The 24419-nt window shown below is 44.9% G+C and overlaps 2 protein-coding genes across 5 annotated transcripts in view; both read right to left on the bottom strand.

Moving 5' to 3' along the window:
- syt17 (synaptotagmin 17) overlaps nucleotides 1–6498 on the bottom strand; it is a 33105-nt gene extending 26607 nt beyond the window's left edge. The window contains exon 1 of one of the 4 annotated variants that reach the window (XM_062964180.1): nucleotides 6061–6498. In XM_062964180.1, the coding sequence (XP_062820250.1) occupies nucleotides 6061–6409 (349 nt within the window). In that variant the 5' untranslated portion in view covers nucleotides 6410–6498. Of the gene's footprint in view, nucleotides 1–887; nucleotides 1066–1195; nucleotides 1309–6060 lie in introns of those variants that run through there. The other 3 variants (XM_062964182.1, XM_062964181.1, XM_062964183.1) reach the window with 3 other exon arrangements.
- A 5045-nt stretch (nucleotides 6499–11543) lies between these two features.
- itpripl2 (ITPRIP like 2) lies at nucleotides 11544–18390 on the bottom strand. Its single transcript, XM_062964178.1, has one exon. It carries the CDS (start codon nucleotides 17139–17141, stop codon nucleotides 15714–15716), a length of 1428 nt encoding a protein of 475 aa, XP_062820248.1. The 5' UTR covers nucleotides 17142–18390; the 3' UTR covers nucleotides 11544–15713.
- Between the last annotated feature and the right edge of the window lie 6029 nt (nucleotides 18391–24419).

Raw genomic sequence — 24419 nt, 5'->3', positions numbered from 1 at the left:
ATAATAATACAATAATAATAATAACAGGAGCAACCCCTCAAGGGCCACCCAGTCCTACCACCTTCTGTTTTGCCTTGCAGGGAAAGCACAGTCAAAGCACCCCCAACAGATGGCCAGACAGCTTTTGCAATAATAGTAATAATAATAATAATAATAATAATAATAATAATAATAATCCAAAAATACATCACATAGACCTAGACACTTGGGAAGTGTTTGACTTGTGATTTTGTGATACGAAATCCAGCATCTCTATCTTGTTTGCTTTGTCATAAAATAATAATAATAATAATAATAATAATAATAACAATAATAATAATACATCACACAGTCCTAGACACTTGGGAAGTGTTTGACTTGTGATTCTGTGATACGAAATCCAGCATATCTATCTTGTTTGCTGTGTCATAATAAAATAATAATAGTGGTAATAATTATAATAATAACAATAATAATAATAACAATAATAATCCAGCATGTTTATCTTGTTTGCTGTGTCATAATAATACAATAATAATAATAACAGGAGCAACCCCTCAAGGGCCACCCAGTCCTACCACCTTGTTCTTTGCCTTGCAGGGACAGCACAGTCAAAGCACCCCCAAGAGATGGCCAGACAGCTTTTGCAATAATAGTAATTATAATAATAATAATCTGAAAATACATCACACAGTCCTAGACACCTGGGAAGTGTTCAACTTGTGATTTTGTGATACGAAATCCAGCATATCTATCTTGTTTGCTGTGTCATAATAAAATAATAATAGTGGTAATAATAATAATAATAATAACAATAATAATCCAGCATGTTCATCTTGTTTGCTGTGTCATAATAATACAATAATAATAATAGCAGGAGCAACCCCTCAAGGGCCACCCAGTCCTACCGCCTTCTGTTTTGCCTTGCAGGGACAGCACAGTCAAAGCAGCCCCAAGAGATGGCCAGGCAGGCTCTGCTGAGAAGCCTCCCAGGGAGGAGAATCCAAGAAGTTCTTTCCCAGCGGCTTCCCTTCCCGGCTGGCTCTGCCTTTGGGAATCATGGCCAGTGCTCTCTCTCTCTCTCTCTCTCTCTCTCCTCCCTCCTCCTTCCCTCCTTCCTCCCTTCCTCTCTTCTCTCCTCCTTCTCTTCGGAAAGAGAGCGATGCCACAGGTGGAGCCTTCCTCCTCCTCCTCCTCCTCCTCCTCCTTTCCTCACCTGCAGGTAGGCCATCTTCCCCTGATGCTGAGGCTGAGCCTTCCCAGCCCTGCGCGCCCCCGCCCCCAAGGCGCGCCCCCGAGCCCGGCCCTCAGGCCACGCCCACTCCCGGGACCCTTGAGGGCATCCATCCGCTCCCCTCCCAGGAGCAAGGACAGCCTCAAACTTCTGGACTAGGATGAAATAGTCCACCATGAGCAGGGTTGTGGTGTGCCTTCAAGTCATTTCAGACTTAGCTCAAGTTTAGGACAGAGGCCTTAGTTGGGGGAGCCCTGATCTAGACGAGCTCATAAGAACACATGAGACCTCCAAAGGTCATCTAGATGGTCTCATAGGACCACAGGTAAGGAAAGGGACCACCAAAAGCCATCTGGATTGTTTCACAAGACCATCAGTTAGGAAAGAGACATTCAAAGAGCATCTAGATGGTCTCATCAGTTCATCAGAAGACCATAGATAAGGAAAGGGACCTCCAAAGGCCATCTAGATGGTCTCATAAGGCCATAGGTAAGGAAAGGGACCTCCAAAAGCCATCTAAATGGTCTCATAAGGCCATAGGTAAGGAAAGGGACCTCCAAAAGCCATCTGGATTGTTTCATAAGACCATCAGTAAGGAAAGAGACCTTCAAAGAGCATCTAGATGGTCTCATCAGGTCATCAGTAGACCATAGATAAGGAAAGGGACCTCCAAAGGCCATCTAGATGGTCTCATAGGACCACAGGTAAGGAAAGGGACCACCAAAAGCCATCTGGATTGTTTCACAAGACCATCAGTTAGGAAAGAGACATTCAAAGAGCATCTAGATGGTCTCATCAGTTCATCAGAAGACCATAGATAAGGAAAGGGACCTCCAAAAGCCATCTAGATGGTCTCATAAGGCCATAGGTAAGGAAAGGGACCTCCAAAAGCCATCTAAATGGTCTCATAAGGCCATAGGTAAGGAAAGGGACCTCCAAAAGCCATCTGGATTGTTTCATAAGACCATCAGTAAGGAAAGAGACCTTCAAAGAGCATCTAGATGGTCTCATCAGGTCATCAGTAGACCATAGATAAGGAAAGGGACCTCCAAAGGCCATCTAGATGGTCTCATAGGACCACAGGTAAGGAAAGGGACCACCAAAAGCCATCTGGATTGTTTCACAAGACCATCAGTTAGGAAAGAGACCTTCAAAGAGCATCTAGATGGTCTCATCAGGTCATCAGTAGACCATAGATAAGGAAAGGGACCTCCAAAGGCCATCTAGATGGTCTCATCAGTTCATCAGAAGACCATAGATAAGGAAAGGGACCTCCAAAGGCCATCTAGATGGTCTCATCAGTTCATCAGAAGACCATAGATAAGGAAAGGGACCTCCAAAGGCCATCGAGATGGTCTCATAGGACCACAGGTAAGGAAAGGGACCACCAAAAGCCATCTGGATTGTTTCACAAGACCATCAGTTAGGAAAGAGACCTTCAAAGAGCATCTAGATGGTCTCATCAGGTCATCAGTAGACCATAGATAAGGAAAGGGACCTCCAAAGGCCATCTAGATGGTCTCATCAGTTCATCAGAAGACCATAGATAAGGAAAGGGACCTCCAAAGGCCATCTAGATGGTCTCATAGGACCACAGGTAAGGAAAGGGACCACCAAAAGCCATCTAGATGGTCTCATCAGTTCATCAGAAGACCATAGATAAGGAAAGGGACCTCCAAAGGCCATCTAGATGGTCTCATCAGTTCATCAGAAGACCATAGATAAGGAAAGGGACCTCCAAAGACCATCTAGATGGTCTCATCAGTTCATCAGAAGACCATAGATAAGGAAAGGGACCTCCAAAGGCCATCTAGATGGTCTCATCAGGTCATCAGTAGACCATAGATAAGGAAAGGGACCTCCAAAGACCATCTAGATGGTCTCATCAGTTCATCAGAAGACCATAGATAAGGAAAGGGACCTCCAAAGACCATCTAGATGGTCTCATCAGTTTATCAGAAGACCATAGATAAGGAAAGGGACCTCCAAAGGCCATCTAGATGGTCTCATCAGTTCATCAGAAGACCATAGATAAGGAAAGGGACCTCCAAAAGCCATCTAGATGGTCTCATAAGGCCGTAGGTAAGGAAAGTGACCTCCAAAAGCCATCTAGATGTTCTCATAAGGCCATAGGTAAGGAAAGGGACCTCCAAAATCCATCTAGATGTTCTCATAAGACAATAGGTAAGGAAAGGGACCTTCAAAGGCCATCTAGACTTTCTCATAGGACCATAGGTAAAGAAGGAGACCTCCAAAGACCATCTAGATGGTCTCATCAGGCCACCAGAAGACCATAGGTAAGGAAAGTGTCCTCCAAAAGCCATCTAGATGGTCTCCTAAGGCCGTAGCTAAGCAAAGAGAGCTCCAAAGACCATCTAGACAATCTCATAGGACCATAGGAAAGCAAAGAGACCTCCAAAGACCAGGTAGACTTAGGTCAACCCTAAGTCTAAAGTTTAGGACAGGGGCCAGGTAGGTGACCTTGGAGGGCCTTAGTTTGGGGACCCCTGGGCTGGAGGGAAAGTTGGCCTATGCCTGGGTTAGCCATAGAGAAAGTCTAGATATTCAGGGATTGATGAGTTACTTTCCACCGAACTCTCAATTGTGATGATTTCTGCCGTGTCCAGAAAGTCAACTCCCCAAAGCACTCATTACTAAATCATTGCTTTTGCCTTGTTGTTACTACGTTGGCGTTGTAGAAATACGGACAAACACTCTCTATTTCCCTCAAGTGGCCGACTCAGAAAAGTCATTTGTAGGAGACTTTGTAGTAGGGTTTCAGAGATGCACCTTTTCCTAGACCTACCTAGAAGTGCCAGGACTGATTCTATAACTTCCTATACACATACAAGCATACGAGGGTTGAATGAAAAGTAATGCCTCCACCTTCGTTACTTAGGTTTGATGGGAATATTTTAATAAATCAAATGCAGAAATAATCCTTAGAATGTGCTCTTTAACTACCACTATCCAAAATCAGAACAGTAAATAAGAAGCAGCACTCTGAAAACAGAAGGATCCCAGACAGGGATCAATCAGGGGGCAGCTAACGACTCTGAACAAAGGATTCCCCTAGGTCAGGATATTAGGCTGGGAAGGCCATTTAATGCTAACAATGGTGATTAATTCACACTGGCGAAATAATAAACGTATTATTAATAATAATAAAAATAGAGTAAAATAAATGTAATAGTAGCAACAATAACAGAGAAAAATAATAAATGTAATAGTAGCAACAATAATAGAGAAAAATAATAAATGTAATAATACCAATAATTATAGAGAAAAATAATAAATGTAATAGTAGCAACAATAACAGAGAAAAATAATAAATGTAATAGTACCAATAATAATAGAGAAAAATAATAAATGTAATAGTAGCAACAATAACAGAGAAAAATAATAAATGTAATAATACCAATAATAATACACAGCTCGGGCTGTGGCGCAGGCTGGAGAGCAGCTGCAATGAATCACTGCAATGAATCACTCTGACCAGGAGGTCATGAGTTCGAGGCCCGCTCGGAGCCTATGTTTGTCTGTATTTGTTCTATGTTAAAAGGCATTGAATGTTTGCCTATATGTGTAATGTGATCCGCCCTGAGAAAGAAGGGCGGGATATAAATGCTGTAAATAATAATAATAATAATAATAATAGAGAATCATCCGAAAATACATCACACAGTCCTAGACACTTGGGAAGTGTTCAACTTGTGATTTTGTGATATGAAATCCAGCATATCTATCTTGTTTGCTGTGTCATACAATGATGATAATAATAATAATAATAATAATAATAATAATAATAATAATAATAATAATAATAATACATCACACAGTCCTAGACACTTGGGAAGTGTTCGACTTGTGGTTTTGTGATATGAAATCCAGCATGTCTATCTTGTTTGCTGTGTCATAATAATAATAATAATAATAATAATAATAATAATAATAACAACAATAATAATAATACATCACACAGTCCTAGACACTTGGGAAGTGTTTGACTTGTGATTTTGTGATATGAAATCCAGCATATCTATCTTGTTTGCTGTGTCATAATAATAATAATAATAGAGAAAAATAATAAATGTAATAATACCAACAATAATAGAGAAAAATAATAAATGCACCATATATTCTCAAGTATAAGCCGACCCAAATATAAGCCAACCAGGACCCTCACCCGAGTATAAGCAGAGGCTTTAAAAAAGGGCTGAAAAACTAGGCTTATACTCGAGTATATACAGTAGAGTCTCACTTATCCAACACTCGCTTATCCAACGTTCTGGATTATCCAACGCATTTTTGTAGCCAATGTTTTCAATACATCGTGATATTTTGGTGCTAAATTCGTAAATACAGTAATTACAACATAACATTACTGCGTACTGAACTACTTTTTCTGTCACATTTGTTGTATAACATGATGTTTTGTGCTTAATTTGTAAAATCATAACCTAATTTGATATTTAATAGGTTTCTCCTTTATCTCTCCTTATTATCCAACATATTCGCTTATCCAACGTTCTGCCGGCCCGTTTATGTTGGATAAGTGAGACTCTACTGTAATACCAACAATAACAGAGAAAAATAATAAATATACAATATATTCTTGAGTATAAGCTGACCCAAATATAAGCCAACCAGGACCCTCACCCGAGGATAAGCCGAGGGGGGCTTTTTCAGTCTTAAAAAAAGGGCTAAAATACTAGGCTTATACTTGAGTATATACAGTAAATGTATTAAATGGAAAATGAATAAATACCCAACGTATTTACCGGACTGGCCACTCCGTCTTCCTGATGGCCAAACCCATGTGTCCCGCAAGGATCTTCAAGACTTACCTGTATATATCCCGTCTCCAGCAGGTTTAGTCCTTGGCGTGTTTTGACCACGGCACCTTTCGTTCTTGCTCTCGGCCACCAACATCGGCGTGTTTTGCTTGTTCAGCAAGGTGGGCCATCCCTTCTTGTCTCCCATCCTCGCTCTTCTTTTCTCGGCGGCTCCGTTTCCTTTCCCGTTGGCTCCGCTTTGGGGTCCGTCGCTTCTCCACTTGACATGTGATTTACGAACACACCCGCACACACATCCACGTTCAAGTGCATTTTTAGTTACTTGGATCCTTGAAATGTGCATTTTTTTGGAAGGGGAGGGATGTGATCTGAAGCATCTCCTGGAAGCGGAAACATCCATCTGTTTTCTGGCAGAAGGAGAAGCTGCCAAAGAGCAACACGTGGGAGAGCCGATGCGTCCGGGGAGGCGGTGGAAAGGGAATCTAGAGATATCAAAATGTAATGGGCATAATTAGGACCGAGTTAACAACAAAACCACTGGGCCAACTCACACCACATTTGGCCACAATACTCATCACTTTCCAAGGAGTGACCTTGCAGCGTCAAAGCCTGGCTGCTTCATAACTAGAGGACTCCTCTCTAGGCCACCTTGAATGCCATGAAGAAAACCTCACTTAGGACTACACCACAGCAACGCATGGCCGGGCACAGCTGGTCTTATCTAGATATATAAAAGAGTGATGGCATCAGGGCAGTGGACAAAACAACAAAACTACAGGCCCCCCAACCTTGACATTTGATAATACAACCGATCATCCATGGCTCTAGGTTGATACAACAAAAAGAAAAGAAAAATAAAGTCCTAATTAGAGGGAGAGGAATAATTGTTTTTATCCAATTGCTGCCAGTTACAAGGCTAAGTTCCGCCCACTTGGTCTCCTAGCAACCTACTCAGCCCAGGGGGCAGGCAGAAGAGTTTGGAGAGACCCCTAAGGGCCATCCAGCCCAACCCTTTCTACTATGCAGCAGGACACAATCCAAGCATTTACAACACATGGACAACGTATAAATACTATACAATACTACACAGGGACATAGACCCCCTCTACCCTCACCACTTTCACAGTACACAAACAACCAAATGCATACTCAACATAAAGACAACCATACAACAGACATTCAATACCAACACTACCTCAACAAGTTCTCACCAACACCACCAGACAACAACACAGCAACCCGTGGCCGGGCACAGCTAGTCTATATATATAAAAGAGTGATGGCATCACGGCAACCCACAAAACAACAAAACTACAGGCCCCCCAACCTCGAAATTTGACAACACAACCCATCATCCATGCCTCCAGGTTGATACAACAAAAAGAAAAGAAAAATAAAGTCCTAATTAGAGGGAGAGGAAGAATTGCTTTTATCCAATTGCTGCCACTTAGAAGGCTAAGCTCCTCCAACTTGGTCTCCTAGCAACCCAATAAAAAATAATAATAAACACTAAAAAATAATTAAAAACACTAAAAAATTAATACAATAAAATACTATAATAACAGAAAATAACTAAAAATAATACAAGAAAACAATAAAATATAATAAATAAAAAGATAACTTACAATAAAATTAATTAAAAAATACAAATAACGTCAAATAAAAATTACAAAACAATTTTTAACCAATACCACCACCACTTTGCCACAGCAACGCGTGGCCGGGCGCAGCTAGTACTGTATATAAATGTAAATTTATATAATTTATATATAATTTGGCCACAATACTCATCACTTTCCAAGGAGTGACTTTGCAGCTTCAAAGCCTGGCTGCTTCATACCTAGGGGACTCCATTGTTACCCAACTTGAATACCATTGAACAGCCTTGCAGCTTCAAAGCCTGTCTGCTTCATACCTAGGGGACTCCATTGTTGGCCAACTTGAATACCATTGAACAGCCCTGCAGCTTCAAAGCTTGGCCGCTTCATACCTAGGGGACTCCATTGTTACCCAACTTGAATACCATTGAATAGCCTTACAGCTTCAGAGCCTGTCTGCTTCATACCTAGGGGAATCCTCTCTAGGCCACTTTGAATGCCATGAAGAAAACCTCACTTAGGACTACGCCACAGCAACGCGTGGCCGGGCACAGCTGGTCTTATATATATAAAAATGTAATGTTAGTTTGTAGGACTGAGTAAACAACAAAACCACTGAACCAAATGACACCAAATTTGGCGCTCACATGGGGCCAAGCCCAACAACATATAATAAAATACAACGGTATAAAATACACAATATAAAATACGTACTGCAGGGGTTTAGGGGAATGGACCTTGGTTATGGGAGTTGTAGTTCACCTACATCCAGAGAAATTCGGACATCCACCAACAATGGACTGGGACCAAATTTGGCACAGAGAAGCCCCTTGACCAACTGAACATACTGCAGGGGTTTAGGGGAATGGACCTTGATTTTGGGAGTTGTAGTTCACCCTTATCCACAGAGCCCTGAACCCAAATGACGATGGATCTGAACCAAACTTGGCACACAGACCCAACATGGCCAACTACAAATACTGGCAGGGCTTGGGAATGATTGCTCTGAGAATCTGGGAGTTGTAGTTCACCCTTATCCAGACAGCACTGGACCCAGCCAACGACAGATCTGGACCAAACTTCAGTGATATTATCTAACATCCCAAAACAAGCAATGTCTTTTGTAACTTTTCTTGAATTTCCCCCCAAAAGGTTTTGGCTTTACCACATGACCACCACATATGGTAGCAGGATCCTTCTTTCTTCCAGCACTTCTAGCAGTTGGTATTTCTGTTTTTATAGAAGACAATTTTATGGTCCAGAAGGTAGAAGAGGCAACAAGGGGATTGGCTACTCTTGGATGGCCCGTGAGGTCTCTTCCAACTCTACGATTCTATGATTCTATCATCCAAGAGCGGCCAGTGGAAGATGCCAATAATTCTATTCTGTTCGCTATTCATATTAATATGTTTGAACACAATAATCTTTTATGCACCACATTCTTGTACGGTTAACAGTATCTTTATATTCGGCTGCTGAGTTCTTGCTGGCACAGATATCCCACTTCCTGGATGAACCGAAAGGATTCGAGAGGAAATGAATCATGTTCTTTCTCTCCCGAGACTTGTGTCGCTTGCGGCTGCTTTTGTATGTGTGTGTGTTTTCAAAGGTTATTGCTTTTAAATTCAAGATATATATCTTTTTTTTTTAAAAAAAAAGCAATATGTGTTTCAGAAAATATCATCCAACTAGGTTGCTGTGAGTTTTTCGAGCTGTATGGCCATGTTCCGGTAGCATTCTCTCCTGACATTTCACCTGAATCTGTGGCTAATGGCATCTTCAGAGGTTCTGTTTTCAGTGAGGCAAGTGGAATATATACCGTATATACTCGAGTATAAGCCGACCCAAATATAAGCCGAGGCACCTAATTTTACCACAAAAAAACCTGGGAAAACATTGACTCCAGTATAAGCCGAGGGTGCTAAATTTCAGAAATAAAAATAAATACCAAAAAATTACATTAATTGAGGCATCAGTAGGTTAAATGTTTTTGAATATTTACATCAAGCTCAAATTTAAGAGAAGACTCTCCAACTCTGATCCAATCATTATTCTCATCTTCTTCAATGTAAATGTGCTTATATATCCTTTTAATAATAATAATAGAGTAAAATAATAGATGTAATAATAATAATAATAATAATAAATACAGGAAAATAATAGATGTAATAATAATAATAATAATAAATACAGGAAAATAATACATGTAATAATAAATAGAGTAAAATAATAAATGTAATAATAATAATGTATCCTTTTAATAATAACAGAGTAAAATAATACATGTAATAATAATAATAATAATAATAAATACAGGAAAATAATACATGTAATAATAAATAGAGTAGAATAATAAATGTAATAATAATAATAATATCAGAGTGAAATAATAAATGTATTAATATAATAAAAATAGAGAAACATAAATATAATAATAGCAACAATAATAGAGTAGAATAATAAATGTAATAATAATAGAGAAAAATAATAAATGTAATAATACCAATAATAATAGAGAAAAATAATAAATGTGCCATATAGTCTCAAGTATAAGCTGACCCAAATATAAGCCTCACCCAAGTACAAACCGAGGGGGGCTTTTTTTAGTCCTAAAAAGGGGCTGAAAAACTAGGCTTATACTCGAGTATATACAGTGTGTGTGTGTATATATATATATATATATATATATATATATATATGTGTGGTAAAGGTAAAGGCATCATCCATAGACACCTCCAAGGTCCTGTGGCTGGCATCACTGCATGGAGTTCCGTTACCTTCCCGCCGGAGCAGTACCTATTGATCTACTCACATTTGCATGTTTTCGAACTGCTAGGTTGGTAGAAGCTGGGGCTAACAGCGGGAGCTTACCCCTGGGTGCCATTTTGGCTGAGGGAGTTGCTAGGATACAAAGGGGGCGTGGCCTAAAGGCAGTAGGGGGGGCTAAAGGCAGCGGAGCCTACCTTTCTAACTGGCAGTTAGGGGGGGGGGGACGGCTCTTCCTCACCCTCTGTAATTTGAACTATTTTTCTAGTTTTTTTTTTGTTTGAAAGACATAGATTTGAAAGACATAGTTTGAAAGACATAGATTGGATGACTATGTCTTTTATGGTCCAGAAGGTAGAAGAGGCAACAAGGGGATTGGCTACTTTGGTGTGATTTGGTTCACTGGTTTTGTTGTTTACATAGTCCTACAAATGTACATTACATAGATAGATAGATAGATAGATAGATAGATAGATAGGGAATAATGTCTGAGGATGCCTGCCATAGGTGTGGGTGAAATGTCAGGAGAGAATGCTACTGGATAATGGCCGTACAGCCTGAAAAACGCACAGCAACCCAGTGAAGCCTCTGACAACACATCTAGATGAAGCCAACAAAAAGGATGAAGAATTTTTTTGAAGCTTTTTGCCAGCTTGGCATCTCCTGGGCTTTCCTTGGAGACGCGATGCTCACTGCTTGAATCATGGAATCCTCGAGTTGGAAGGGACCCCAAGGGGCCATCTAGTCCAGCCCCAATCTGCCACTCACGCAGGAAGCACAACCACCGTTGGATGACAGACGGCCTTGCCTTTTGTGAGTTTGTCGAGAAGCCAGTCATCGCAATGAATCACTCCAAGATATCCTTCCATGGATGACAACGTGGGAAGCATTTTCCATCTGCAAGGATTCGGCTGCCAGTGACAGCTTTGAATGCGATTTTCCTGCTTCTTGGCCGAATGGGGTTGGACTGGATGGCCAACCTACTTTGGTGAAATACCGCGAGCTAGCAAATGAGCAAATTTCATTTTCCTGCCACAAACTTCATGAAACAGGCGAAGGACGAAGTTCCTCTTCCCAGGACAAAGTTTGTGCCTTCTACTCAAGTGCCGCCTTATTTTTAGGAACCGACCAATCAGGAACAAACATCCAAAAACCAGGAAGAAACCCAGATTAAAAAATCCCGTGATTTATTTATTCATTTACAGTATTTATATTCCCAGGGCGGATCACAAGGCACATATACGTGGCAAACATTCAATGCCATTAGACATACGACATATATAGACAGACACAGAGGCAATTTAACATCCTCCAGCTTCCAGCTTCACAAAGGTAGGATCGATTCCAGCCACTTGTGACACCGAGTCCTTGATGGTATTACTTCCTCATTCCTTTCCGCGCACTGCTGGCAGTTTTATGGTGTTGTAAATTAGTTAAATTAGCCTCCCTGCATAAAGTGGTACCTATATTTCCTACTCGACAGATGCAACTGTCTTTCGGGCTGCTTTGGTCAACAGCGAGCTAGGCTATTTAATGGTCGGGCGCTCAATCCGATCTCATGACCTCTCGGTCAGTAGTGATTTATTGCAGCTGGCTACTAACCAAATGGCTGGTCCTCCTGCAGACCATCCTATCGATAGTGTCATGGCTCAATGCTAAGGAACCATGGGAGTTGTAGTTTGGTGAGGCGCCAGGACTCTTTGGCAAAGGAAACTAAGGACCTTGCTAAATTGCACGTGCCCTAATTTATTTATTTATTTGCTACATTTATATCCCGCTCTTCTCCCCTGTTGTACATATATTGTACGTACAAATCAAATGTACATACAATATATTATTAGCATAGCACAATATAAGCATTAAATTACTATATCACTATACGATAATATTATAATAATTATAATTCCATAGCATTGAGTCACAGCAGTTGACTGTGGGTCAAACTGCATTGAGTCTATGGTGTGGATCTGGCATGGCTTCCTTCCAGGTGTTTTGGACTTCAACTCCCATCATTCCTAACAGCCTCAGGCCCTTTCCTTTTCCCCCTTATGCATCCAACCTCCACTGAAGTGTAATGCAAACATGCATCCACCTCCACTGAGGTGTAAAGCAGACTGAGTACAAAATGGAGTTCTGAGCCCTAACATGCTCAGTGCAATCAAATGTCTATAACACCTCCCACACCACACACTTACTCCACTGAGGTGTAAAGCAGACTGAGTACAAAATGGAGTTCTGAGTCTGAACATGCTCAGTCCAATCAAATGTCTATAACCCTTCCCACACCACACACTTACTCCACTGAGGTGTAAAGCAGACTGAGTACAAAATGGAGTTCTGAGTCTGAACATGCTCAGTCCAATCAAATGTCTATAACGCCTCCCATACCACACACTTACTCCACTGAGGTGTAAAGCAGACTGACTACAAAATGGAGTTCTGAGTCTGATCATGCTCAGTCCAATCAAATGTCTATAACCCTTCCCACGCCACACACTTACTCCACTGAGGTGTAAAGCAGACTGAGTACAAAATGGAGTTCTGAGTCTGAACATGCTCAGTCCAATCAAATGTCTATAACGCCTCCCATACCACACACTTACTCCACTGAGGTGTAAAGCAGACTGAGTACAAAATGGAGTTCTGAGCCTGAACATGCTCAGTCCAATCAAATGTCTATAACACCTCCCACACCACACACTTACTCCACTGAGGTGTAAAGCAGACTGAGTACAAAATTGAGTTCTGAGTCTGAACATGCTCAGTACAATCAAATGTCTATAACCTCTCCCACACATGAGGTGGAAAAGGAAAGGGCCTGAGGCTGTTAGGAATGGTGGGAGTTGCAGTCCAAAACACTTGGAAGGAGGGCCGAAGTTTGTCCATGCCTGGTGTAAGTGCTTCAATACAACGCCAAATACAAGTGCTTTGGTATCATCCAAAAAAACTTTGCAACCCATGGAAAACACACGTGGCTTCTTCCTCTTTTCACAACGTCTCGGGAGGAAAACACGGCTGAGGATCCCGTGACACGCTTCCCTTTTTTGGTGCGTGTTTTCCGCCCTGTTGAGTCCAAAGCGACCTTTACGAAACATTGGGTCTGATCAATGACAACACAATGTGAAACCATTCTAGTTCCTGGGTGATCAATGTCATTTCCTAATTGGGTCTATCATAAAAACACTGAAAATTTGTTACTAAACTGCAAAATTGTCGTTTCTGCCGGACGGACATCCTGCATTGCATTGCATATTTTTACAACTATGATATTCTGTTAAGTGCAACGATTTGTTCCATACATGGATGTACCTAAGAATATTATTATTATTATTATTATTATTATTATTATTATTATTATTATTATTATTATTATTATTATTGTGACACAGCAAACAAGATAGACATGCTGGATTTCGTATCACAAAAGCACAAGTCGAACACTTCCCAAGTGTCTAGGACTGATGCTTTGTTTTGCCAGCTGTCAGCTCTAGTTTGTAGTGCGGTTTTCTTGTACTGATTTTTTTTGTCTGCTGTGCTTTGAGGAGTTTCTGATTTTTGACTTCAATCAAAGCAGGTTCTTTTTTATTATTATTATTATTATTATTATTATTATTATTATTATTATTATTATTATTATTATTATCATTATTACAAGACATACAAAAACATGCCTGCCATAGATGTGGGCGAAACGTCAGGAGGGAATACTTGCTGGAACATGGCCAGCAAGTCTGATTCTGGCTCTGAACGCCTTTGACAACACATTTCATACATTTAAACGCAGACTAAAAATTACTTTAAAAAATAGATTTATGAAAATAAAGTGCTATTATTTTTGGTCACAGGATTTGCGTTTGTAGTTGTGGTTTCAAACTCAGCATGGTTGTGAATGCATGCTCTCTCGCACTCCCATCATGCGCCCTGCCACCAGCAGACTTCTCCGAGCCCTGGGGATAAAAGCCAAATCACAGGGTGCCCTCTCGCTTTGATTTCTTCAGGAAGAATGCACTTGCGGTCACGCCAAGCACGTTATCTCCAAAGTAGAGGCCAGACAACACAAAACAGCCCCTAAAAATAGTCTCCAAGTGCCTTGCAAGGGCTTTATCCCTATCTGTGGTGAAAGGCACCAGGGGCAGCAAGCACCCTGAGTGCCAAGGCCGGGAAATTTGGAGCAGCGAGTGCCCTGAGTGCCAAGGCCGGGAAATTTGGAGCAGCGAGTACCCTGAGTGCCAAGGCCGGGAAATTTGGAGCAGTGAGCACCCTGAGTGCCAAGGCTGGGAAATTTGGAGCAGCGAGCACCCTGAGTGCCAAGGCCGGGAAATTTGGAGCAGTGAGCACCCTGAGTGCCAAGGCTGGGAAATTTGAAGCAGCGAGCACCCTGAGTGCCAAGGCCGGGAAATTTGGAGCGGCGAGCACCCTGAGTGCCAAGGCCGGGAAATTTGGAGCAGCGAGCACACTGAGTGCCAAGGCTGGGAAATTTGGAGCAGTGAGCACCCTAAGTGCCAAGACCGGGACTTTTGGAGCATTGCTGACGTCTCCTTACAACAGGAAATTTGCTTAGGCTGGATCTACACTGCCAGATAACACTCTGTAACAGATTATAGAACAGCAAATAAGGAGCAGCACTCTGAAAACAGAAGAATTCCAGACAGGAATCAGTCAGGGGGCAGCTAACGACTCTGAACAAAGGATTCCTCCCAGGCCAGGATGTGAGGCTGGGGAGTCTATTTAATGCTAATCAAGGTGATTAATTACAACATTCAAACTGGCCTATTTTAATCTGAGATTGAGGAAAGAAGGGAAAGCGGCCCACTCACCTTCCTCCATCACAGCTCTAAGAGAACTCAACCCCATCTTGGAATCTGTGATTGATCACAGGAGGGAAGATTGATACCAACCAGTTCCCTGTCCAACATCAGTTCTTGGCGTGTGTTTGGAGCTGGAAGGCGTCCAAAGGTCGTTCTGATGGGAAGGGGACGGGAAAGAAAGTCTCAACCACCTCCCTCACATACACTGTGATTTCAAATAATAATATTAATAACAAAAGAGATGGCTTATGTCAGTCGTACACTTCATATAACACTAAGTGACCTCTAAGCAGGGGCAGCTCAACCGGTAAGCAAAGTACGCAATTGCGGAAGGCGCCAGTCCCCTGGGGGCGCTATTGAGGCGCCCGGTTCAGTGCCCAGAGACAGAGAGAGAGAGTGGCAGGCAAACAAAAGTTCTAGGAAACAGCAACGCACCCCGCGTTTCCCTAGGCCGGGCCTTTGCCGGAGGGAATTGGTCCCTTCCAACTCGAGGGTTCTAGGCTCCTCCGTCCTTGCTTCTTCGCCAAGGGTGTCAGTGGGGGTGCTTCCTGCCGTCCTGGTAGCGAGCCTCGTTCCCGCCCAGGAGGGTCTCGGCCTGCTGCCAGGCGTCCCACAGCCGGAGGGCCACCCGGTCCAAGGAGGGCTCCTCAAAGCCGGCCAGGAGGTTGACGGGGTCGGCCTCCTTGAGCATCCGGGGCAGGCCCAGAGCCGGGGGGAGCCGACTGGCGCCGCTGCCCAGGAAAAGATGCATCATCCTGCGCTTCTGCAGAGCACCTACCAGGAAGGCCACCAGCTCCCCCAGGCGCTCCTCCAGCCGCCGTCCACCCCAGGCACCCCAAGGACCTCGCTGCAACAGAAGCAGGCGCAGGAGGGCCATCTCCAGGACCTCAAAGCGGAGGATCCGGCTCCACTGCTTGCGCAACGGGGGCCCCAAGGCGTGCCCGGTGCGGTCCCGGAGCCCCTCCAGGATCCGGAGGCACTGGAGGTGGCAGGCGTCTTGGGGGGCATGTTCCCGCACCCAGTCCCACAGGCGGGAGGTGTCCAGCGTCCAGAGGGCACCTTGGTGGCCCGGCAAAGGGGTCAAGAAGAGGCCCTTGCCGACAGGGAGGGCCGGGATGAGGCGTAAGGACAGGCAGAGGTGGCTGCAGACGTAGTCGTCGGGGCAGGGGCCGAGGCGGAGGATTGGGGCCCGTCCGGGGCCCGCGTCCAGGCTCGGCTGCTCCTGCAGACCGCAACGCACCGCCCGCAGGCTCCGCTTCAGTTGGGCCGCGAACCAGCGCAGGGTCAGAGCTGACGACAAGCAGGTGTCTCCTTGGGGCCCCTCGACACACAGCGCCCCGACTGCGGCCCCGTCTTCCTTGAGAGAGACCTCCAGAGCGCAGGAGAAGACCCCTCGGGGGTCCTCGGAGGGGGCCACTCGGAGGCGGACTCCCAGCGGGAGGCGCAAGGGCAGTAGCACCTCGAAGGCGGCACCGGGTCGTCGAGGCTGTTTGTGGGCACCACCCAGGACCCAGTCGCCCCGCAGCGACATCCCCGAGGGTCTTCCTTCTCTCCCGGCCTTGGCCAGCGCAGCCGCCACCTGGGCCAGGCGTGCCTTGCTGTGGCCCAAGACGTGCGGGGACGGACGGAGAAGCTGCTGCTCGGCGGAGAAGGCCTCCAAGGCCAAGCGACGACCGCCACGAGTCTTGCTTTCGACCCTCGAGGACTGCACCACTCTCGCCTCCTTGGCACCTTGCTGGCAACGGAGACGTCGCCTCAAGGCCCAGGCGCCCAACAGCAGCAGGACCACCAGCAGCAACAACGAGCGCTCTTTCAGGAAGGAGGACGAGGAGGTCACGGCGCCTTCAATGGCACGGCTCCTCCAGGCCTGCCAGAGACACAGCAGCGCCAAAGGCCAGAAGACCCGCTCGTTGAGGCGGTAATACGAGGAGGAGGAGGAGGCTGTAGTCATGGCTGGCATCGAGGGGGTTTCTGAGTATGCGAAGAGTGCATGGTGCCCAACTCTGGGCGCATGGGGTTCTTAGTCTCTGTCTCTCTGTCCGTCTCTCAAGGTGTCCTGTTTTGTCTTTCAAGAACAGCCTTAAAACACTTAAAACAGCAAAACATAAAGTACAGCACACTCAGTGGAATAATGCAAAAGGAAGCAAGGAAGTCTTAGGGCAAGCACAGTTCTTAGTCTATGATAAATTCCCAAATCAAATAGCAGTCTTACTTCAGACAAAGAAACAGCAATAAATCCTTAGGAGCAGTTTCCCAGATGCAGACTCGAAGCAGGCAAAAGGGGAGCAAAGAGTCAGTTTGTTGCCAGCAAGAGCTGGCTGCACCTGCTTCTGCTTTATAGCCCTGAGTCCCCTCCCAGTCTCCTCCTCAGATTCCAACTCACCCTCAGATTCAAATAGCAGTCTTACTTCAGACAAAGAAACAGCAATAAATCCTTAGGAGCAGTTTCCCAGATGCAGACTCGAAGCAGGCACAAGGGGAGCAAAGAGTCAGTTTGTTCCCAGCAAGAGCTGGCTGCACCTGCTTCTGCTGTATAGCCCTGAGTCCCCCCCATTCTCCTCCTCAGATTCCAACTCAACCTCAGATTCAAATAGCAGTCTTACTTCAGACAAAGAAACAGCAATAAATCCTTAGGAGCAATTTCCCAGATGCAGACTCGAAGCAGGCACAAGAGGAGTGAAGGCTTAGGCATTAGAGTCAGTTTGTTGCCAGCAAGAGCTGGCTGCACCTGATTCTGCTTTTTAGCTCTGAGTCTCCTCTCAGCTGCTAAGGCAGTTCCTAATTACTCAGCTGCATTTCTGACAGCTATTCTAGCTGAATGACGTCTCTGCTCTGTTTTCTTTCGCCTCTCCTGAAATGTGGGTGCTTGCAAAATCTCCTCCTCAGATTCCAACTGCCTCTCCGATTCATGACCACTTTCCTGCTCTCTGAAGAAGAGGAATCCCGAACACAAGGCCAGTTGCGAACAGGAAGGACGCCTCATGCACGAGGTCACTATGAATCAAAGCTTTCCATGACTAAGCCTGGCATCCTGGCTTAGTCTCCACAAGGAGACAGATGGCAACAACCCGGTCCTGTTTCAGCCTCCTTCCCAGGGAATGAAGTGCAAGGAATTGCAAAGCCCAGGATGCAAAACTGCAGCTCAACAGCATCGGGACTCTTGCCCATGAGTCTCAAGCCATGCAATGTCTTCGAAAGGAAGGACAACTCCTACTCTTTTTTGCATCGGCCTCTTTCCGACGGCAGAGGAAGCCGGCTCCTAGCTTGCTTGCTTGCTTGCTTCTCTTGTCCCGGGACTGGGCTGGGCTGCAGAGGCGGCTTCTCTTGTCCCGGGACTGGGCTGGGCTGCAGAGGCGGCTTCTCTTGTCCCGGGACTGGGCTGGGCTGCAGAGGCGGCTTCTCTTGTCCCGGGACTGGGCTGGGCTGCAGAGGCGGCTTCTCTTGTCCCGGGACTGGGCTGGGCTGCAGAGGCGGCTTCTCCTGTCCCGGGACTGGGCTGGGCTGCAGAGGCGCAAGAGGCCAAGCCCGGCAAAATCTCCTCTCCTTTTCCGCCTGCTTCCTTCTTCCAGACCGTTACTTCTCCTCCTCCTCCTTGGCAAAAAGGGACCCAGGAAAGTCACCGCCCTGTTGAGCTCAGAAAGGAGGAGGAGGAAGAGGAGGAGGAGGAGGAGGAGGAGGAGGAAAGGCTACACTTCAGGATCCTCTCCTCCAGTTACAGGCACCCCACTCGCAAACAACTCCCGGTTCCCAACGGGACTGAAGACAAAGAAAAGAAGGGAAATCCCCTCCTGGAAAAGTTATCCTCAGGGGGGAAAAGCTTCTCCACTGAAACTTTATCCCCAATCCTTCTTTCCACAACAAGACACGTTTTGCAAATTCTTACAGACAGAAAGTTTGGGGAAGCTTCCCAACAGAGTTACAGGCAGCAAAGGAAACCTCACAGGAAGGCGTTCACACTTCCTACGCCAACCAAAGCATGCAAGTGTGTGTGTGTGTGTGTGTGCATGTATCCATCTCTCCCCCCTCTCTCTCTCTCTCTATATATATATATATATATACACACACACACACACACACACACACACACACACACACACACACGAGGGTTGAATGAAAAGTAATGCCTCCACCTTCGTTACTTGGGTTTGGATGGTAATCTATGTATATCTATATACAGTAGAGTCTCACTTATCCAAGCTAAACGGGCCGTCAGAAGCTTGGATAAGCGAATACCTTGGATAATAAGGAGGGATTAAGGAGAAGCCTATTAAACATCAAATTAGGTTATGATTTTACAAATTAAGCACCAAAACATCATGTTAGACAACAAATTTGACAGAAAAAGTAGTTCAATAGGCAGTAATGTTATGTTGTAATTACTGTATTTACGAACTTAGCACCAAAATATCATGATATATTGAAAACATTGTCTACAAAATGGCTTGGACAATCCAGAAGCTTGGATAAGCGAGGCTTGGATGAGTGAGACTCTACTCTATATCTATATATATAAAAGGGTAATGGAATCACGGCACCGGACAAAACAACTAAACTAAACGCCCCACAACCTTGAAAATTGACAGCACAACCTCTCATCCACGCCTCTACGTTCATACAACAAAAAGAAAAGAAAAATTAAGTCCTAGCCACAGCAACGCGTGGCCGGGCACAGCTAGTATATAATAAAAGTGAATGTTTGTATGCGGATACGTATGTGGGTATGTATGTATGCGAGTATGTGGCAGCTTTCTGATTGGCCGCCACTTTCACAGGCCACTGAGACCACCAGGAATGACGGATCTGGACCAAACTTGACACGCTTAACCCCCATGACGCACTTTACGTCCTGGTGCCGTTTGCGGGATGATGGACCATGGATGATGGGATTTGTAGTATTTTCAATCGCTACAAAACCCACAGGCCACTCTGAAGCCCACCAGTGACGGAACTGGACCTAACTTGGCACATAGAACCCACATGAATCCCTTTCCGTCCTGGGGCAGATTGGGGGAGGATGGACCAATTAGCTTCACTCACTTCTTGCTCTGGGAGTTGTAGTTCACCCTTACACAGACAGCACTGAACCCAGCCGACTTTGGATCTGGACCAAACTTGAGACACTGTCTCATCATGCCCAACTGAGCATACAGGCAGGGTTTTGAGGTGATTGTCCTTTGGCTCTGGGAGTTGTAGTTCACCCTTATACAGACAGCACTGAACCCAGCCGACTTCGGATCTGGACCAAACTTGGCACACAGGTTTCTCAAAAGACCCGGGCACCGCCAGGTTCCCAAGCTAGTATTTTAATAAATCAAGTGCAGAAATAATCCTTAGAATGTGATCTTTAAAAAACCACTATTCACTTTCCCACACAATCACCAGACAGTTGGATACATTTCTGCCAACGACAAAGCCGTCACGGAAGAAGTCGACACTCTGTTTCCTCAACCAGTGTCTCACAGTTCTTTCAACATCCGATCGCCAAGCAAAGCAATAATATGAGCCACACGTTCTTGTGAAATGCCGATGATGCTTGGAATTTCTCTCTGAGCGATACGACGATTGTCCTGAATCAATCTGTCCACCTTTTGCTTGTGAAACTCAGTGGTTGCTGTCACAGGATGACCAACTCTTGGTTTGTCCCACAAGTCAGATGTTCCCACCTCAACATCTTCAAACTTACTCGCCCAACAACGCACAGGACTCACATCAACACAATCACCACAAACGGCTTGCATTCTCTGAGGAATCTCCTTTGGGGTGACACCTTTTGCTGTCAAGAATGCAATGACTGCACGTTGCTTAAGTTGCACTGACTGCGCAGGGTTCCATACTTCGCACTTTAACAACACAACCGTTCAATGCTAAGGCTTCTCCGTCTGCGCAGGGTTCCATACTTCACACTTTAACAACACAACAGTCCAATGCTAAGGCTTCCCTGTCTGCGCAGGGTTCCATACTTCGCCCTTTAACAACACAACCATTGAATGCTAAGGCTTCCCCGTCTGCGCAGGGTTCCAAACTTCACACTTTAACAACACAACCGTTCAATGCTAAGGCTTCCCCGTCTGCACAGGGTTCCATACTTGGCACTTTAACAACACAACCGTTCAATGCTAAGGCTTCCCCGTCTGCGCAGGGTTCCATACTTGGCACTTTAACAACACAACTGTTCAATGCTAAGGCTTCCCCGTCTGCGCAGGGTTCCAAACTTCACACTTTAACAACACAACCGTCCAATGCTAAGGCTTCCCCGTCTGCACAGGGTTCCATACTTCGCCCTTTAACAACACAACCATTGAATGCTAAGGCTTCCCCGTCTGCGCAGGGTTCCAAACTTCACACTTTAACAACACAACCGTTCAATGCTAAGGCTTCCCCGTCTGCGCAGGGTTGCATACTTCGCCCTTTAACAACACAACCGTTCAATGCTAAGGCTTCCCCGTCTGCGCAGGGTTCCATACTTGGCACTTTAACAACAGAACTGTTCAATGCTAAGGCTTCCCCGTCTGCGCAGGGTTCCAAACTTCACACTTTAACAACACAACCGTCCAATGCTAAGGCTTCCCCGTCTGCGCAGGGTTCCAAACTTCACACTTTAACAACACAACCGTTCAATGCTAAGGCTTCCCCGTCTGCACAGGGTTCCATACTTGGCACTTTAACAACACAACCGTTCAATGCTAAGGCTTCCCCGTCTGCGCAGGGTTCCATACTTGGCACTTTAACAACACAACTGTTCAATGCTAAGGCTTCCCCGTCTGCGCAGGGTTCCAAACTTCACACTTTAACAACACAACCGTCCAATGCTAAGGCTTCCCCGTCTGCACAGGGTTCCATACTTCGCCCTTTAACAACACAACCATTGAATGCTAAGGCTTCCCCGTCTGCGCAGGGTTCCAAACTTCACACTTTAACAACACAACCGTTCAATGCTAAGGCTTCCCCGTCTGCGCAGGGTTGCATACTTCGCCCTTTAACAACACAACCGTTCAATGCTAAGGCTTCCCCGTCTGCGCAGGGTTCCATACTTGGCACTTTAACAACAGAACTGTTCAATGCTAAGGCTTCCCCGTCTGCGCAGGGTTCCAAACTTCACACTTTAACAACACAACCGTCCAATGCTAAGGCTTCCCCGTCTGCGCAGGGTTCCAAACTTCACACTTTAACAACACAACCGTTCAATGCTAAGGCTTCCCCGTCTGCACAGGGTTCCATACTTGGCACTTTAACAACACAACCGTTCAATGCTAAGGCTTCCCCGTCTGCGCAGGGTTCCATACTTGGCACTTTAACAACACAACTGTTCAATGCTAAGGCTTCCCCGTCTGCGCAGGGTTCCAAACTTCACACTTTAACAACACAACCGTTCAATGCTAAGGCTTCCCCGTCTGCGCAGGGTTCCATACTTCGCCCTTTAACAACACAACCATTGAATGCTAAGGCTTCCCCGTCTGCACAGGGTTCCAAACTTCACACTTTAACAACACAACCGTTCAATGCTAAGGCTTCCCTCCAAATGGAACTAACTGTAGAGGAGAGTCTACTGAACAAGGAAGGACCTGCCGCAGACCAGGACTGCCCCTTGTTGAGGAGTTACGAAGATGGAGGCATTACTTTTCATTCAACCCTCGTACAAACCCAAGTTCTACAAATTTCTCCCATGGTGAGTTAAAGTGGAGTAATAGCACTACAACACTATATTGCAACACGGTCCTGGGTCATCTGAGTTGTTATTGCTGCTCCATTCTCCTCCCTTGAACCCGTTATTCCTGTTCATGTACAAAGATGATAAAAATGGCATGGAATGTGGGACACTTAAAGCAACTGTTTGTTTTCCAAACACCTACTGTAAGGAACTTATTCCCTGGCTCATCTCCATGGCTGTGTGTATACACAAAGCATTCCAGGTACACACTGCCCTCCGCAAGCACCCTGGCGTTCCTTAGCAGCAAAACAGAATTGTGCCCAAAACATAACCTGGGAGAATCCCAGTTGCTAACTCACAAATCAACAGCAAGGGCTACTGGTGACAGTGGTTGTCTAGGGGAAATAGAAACTGCCTATAAAATACAGATTATCTGATTTGAACTGGATTATATGGCAGTGTAGACTCAAGGCCCTACTGCACAGCTATATTACCCAGAATACCAAGGCAGATAATCCAGAGTATCTGCTTTGAACTGGATTATCTTGAGTCCACACTGCCATATAATCCACTTCAGTGTGCATTTTACACAGTTGTGTAGAAGGGGCCTCATATAATCCAGCTCTTAGCAGATAATATAAGATTATAAATATATAATAATTACTGTGGTATAATAATATACAACAATATAATCTCTAAAACGAGGACAGTAAACAAAGAGCAACACTCTGAAAGCAGGGAAATTGGGAATTCCAGAAAGGAAACAATCAGGGCCAGCGAACACCTCCCAACAAAGGATTCTCCCAGGCAGGAAGCAGGCAGGCTTTGAAGCTGCAAGGCCATTAAATGCTAATCAAGGTGCCTAATTGTACCTTTTACTTGCTACACTGAGACTATTAATTGCTATTCAACCTGACCAACCAAGGATTCCACATGATAGAAAGCGGCCAGGCTTGCAAGCAGCAAGGCTATTCAGTGCTGTTCAACCTGGCCAACCAAGATTTTCCCCTAGATAGAAAATCCTCAGGTTTTGAAGCCACGAGGCTACTTCATCCCATTTAACCTGGCCAGTGAAGGATGCCCCTATGTAGAAAGCGGCCAGGCTTTGAAGCAGCGAGGCTATTCAGTGCAATTCTACCAGCCCAAAAATTATTCCCCTGGAACGCAAGTACCCAGCCTCCCAACCAGCAAGCCTATTCCATTGTATTCCATTGTATTCCAGCTTACTAAATAAGGATTCACATAAGAAAAAAAACGGGCAGGCTTTGAGGCTGCAAGGCTATTCAGTGCTATTCCACCTGGCCAATAAACGATTCCCATAAGCCACAGCAACGCGTGGCCGGGCACAGCTAGTACAGTATATATTCAATTTGATCTGCGAAACTTCGCACATAGATACTAATAACACAATCAACTATCTTATTTGCAAATACCACAGGTATTAACAATTTTAAACATTAGAAAGGAGGTGCTATGAAAGCATAGTCTTTTGTAATATTAACTAGCGTGACATTCCTTCAATCTTGGGATACTTTAGCACTCTACTCAGAATGTGGTAACAAAATTCAGATGGACAGAATGGAAAATGAG

The sequence above is a fragment of the Anolis carolinensis genome, unplaced genomic scaffold (genome assembly GCF_035594765.1).
Source record: "Anolis carolinensis isolate JA03-04 unplaced genomic scaffold, rAnoCar3.1.pri scaffold_13, whole genome shotgun sequence".
Classification (NCBI taxonomy): Eukaryota; Metazoa; Chordata; class Lepidosauria; order Squamata; family Dactyloidae; genus Anolis; species Anolis carolinensis.
This window is presented reverse-complemented; position numbering and strand designations above follow the sequence as displayed.